Raw genomic sequence first — 1,788 nt, 5'->3', positions numbered from 1 at the left:
CTTCCTGTCACGAGCGCTGAGGAAGCTGGGAGTGTGTGTCCAGCGTGTCACAGTAATCCCTGACCAGCAGGAGGTCATCTCGAAGGAGGTGGCCCTCCTGGCCCCACAGTACACACACCTGCTCACCTCTGGGGGAATAGGCCCCACCCACGATGACGTCACCTTTGAGAGCGTTGCCATGGCATTCGAGGAGGAGCTGCATGCCCACCCGGAGCTGACCCGTTTGGTGGAGGAGTTCTTTGGGGTGGTGGATAGGGAGAGTGCAGCCATGAAGCTAGCCATGGTCCCCCGCTCGGCCAAGCTCAACTACGGCACTGACCCTCAGACTGGACAGCCACTACGCTACCCACTGGTCAGTGGCTGACTACTGTTAATCAAAAAATATGTTTTGGTTTTTTTTCTTCTCATTAGTCCACTGTTGATACAGTCCCTAAATGTTTTGAATGTTAGCAGTCAAGTCAAGATATTGGACTTTCAAGAAGTAAAGCGTCACTTGCCACATCATCATTATGATGCAAAATGCATCATCTGATTCCTTTAACATGTAAGGGATAAACGCCCACGTTCTGTACATTACGTTGGAAACAACGGATGGCAGAGCGGGATGAGGCGGAGCCAACTAGCTACAGCAACACAGTCCCGACCTCTGCAGCCGAATAACAGCAAAGTTTATTTTGTTGCATTTGTTTAAGCTGTTTATCCCGTTTATACCACATTTGCCAAAGAAAACAATACTAAGCACACATTTACCGGTAGGAAAAAAAAAAATTGTTGATATTTTCACTTATTTAAGCAAATTCATACTCATATTTTGGTTGCTAAAGACTCGGCCCAGTGGTTCATTATGATTAGTTTGATATTTATGGACGTGACCCAGTCATTTGTTCTTTGTCCTGTTGCCATGCTCGCTGCCAACATTCTTATCCCTTGCTTGCTAGYTRGCCCGCTAGCTATGGCTAACACAGTCACAAACTCTTCAGCAAGATTAACAGCAAAGTAGATGTTTTCTATTGACATTCATTTGAATAAATCGATAACAATGAGCTGATAATGCCCGATTTTGCCTGGTATAGCTAGAAAAGTTTGCCTTCTCACCAGGACAGTCGACACTGTTCATTACGAGGATCACATTGCATATCAAACACTAGGCTAGAAGCTAGCTAAATAGTTTGTTGCTAGCAAACCTGCCAATATGACAACCAAATGGAAAAAAAATACAATTGTCTGAAAACAGCTGGTCAAACTAGAAATATGTGGCCGGATTTGACAGCATAGCGCCACTTGTGACATGACTGCAAAAGTATGGACCAATGTTCCCTAAAAACATTTTTGGCACTCAGCAAATTTCAGGTCTGCTGAGTGCAAACTTGAATGTTGTGAAAATTCTGTGCAACTTCCAGCGCACATTTACTGAGGCTGTACCCGCTTTAAGTTACAGTTTTCAGACAGTGGTCAAGTAGGCTACTGTGGCTATTTGATCATAATGTAGGCCTACCAGAGTGGCCTACCATCAAAAACAATGTAGAAAATGCATTCCATAATATTTGTACATGGAAATAGCTGTTCTATCGGTCAGCCTACAGTAGCAGCCGATGTGTGGTGTTTAATGTAGGTCTACATTCCATGAGACTTTGAAAAAAACATGCAGGGCTTGACATTAACCTGTTTATCCACTTGTCYTTCAGACGAGGTGACTGAAAATGTTGTTGTGTTTGATGCAAGAGACCACTTTACAAAAAAAAAGCATTATTATTCCCATACCATTATTACAGAGAATTAGACAAATTA

General features: G+C 43.3%; 1 protein-coding gene across 1 annotated transcript in view; it reads left to right on the top strand.

Moving 5' to 3' along the window:
- Position 1: 1 nt before the first annotated feature.
- The window catches only part of LOC112073735 (FAD synthase-like), a gene marked incomplete at its 5' end in the record, with an annotated part of 16,586 nt that continues 14,799 nt past the window's right edge, over positions 2-1,788 (top strand). The window contains one exon of the mRNA XM_024140974.1: positions 2-352. Within this exon, the coding sequence (XP_023996742.1) occupies positions 2-352 (351 nt within the window). The remainder of the gene's footprint in view (positions 353-1,788) is intronic.

Source organism: Salvelinus sp. IW2-2015, unplaced genomic scaffold (assembly GCF_002910315.2).
Source record: "Salvelinus sp. IW2-2015 unplaced genomic scaffold, ASM291031v2 Un_scaffold2347, whole genome shotgun sequence".
Lineage (NCBI taxonomy): Eukaryota > Metazoa > Chordata > Actinopteri > Salmoniformes > Salmonidae > Salvelinus > Salvelinus sp. IW2-2015.
The sequence above is the reverse complement of the archived record's forward strand: the minus strand, read 5'-3'. Positions and strand labels throughout refer to the sequence as shown.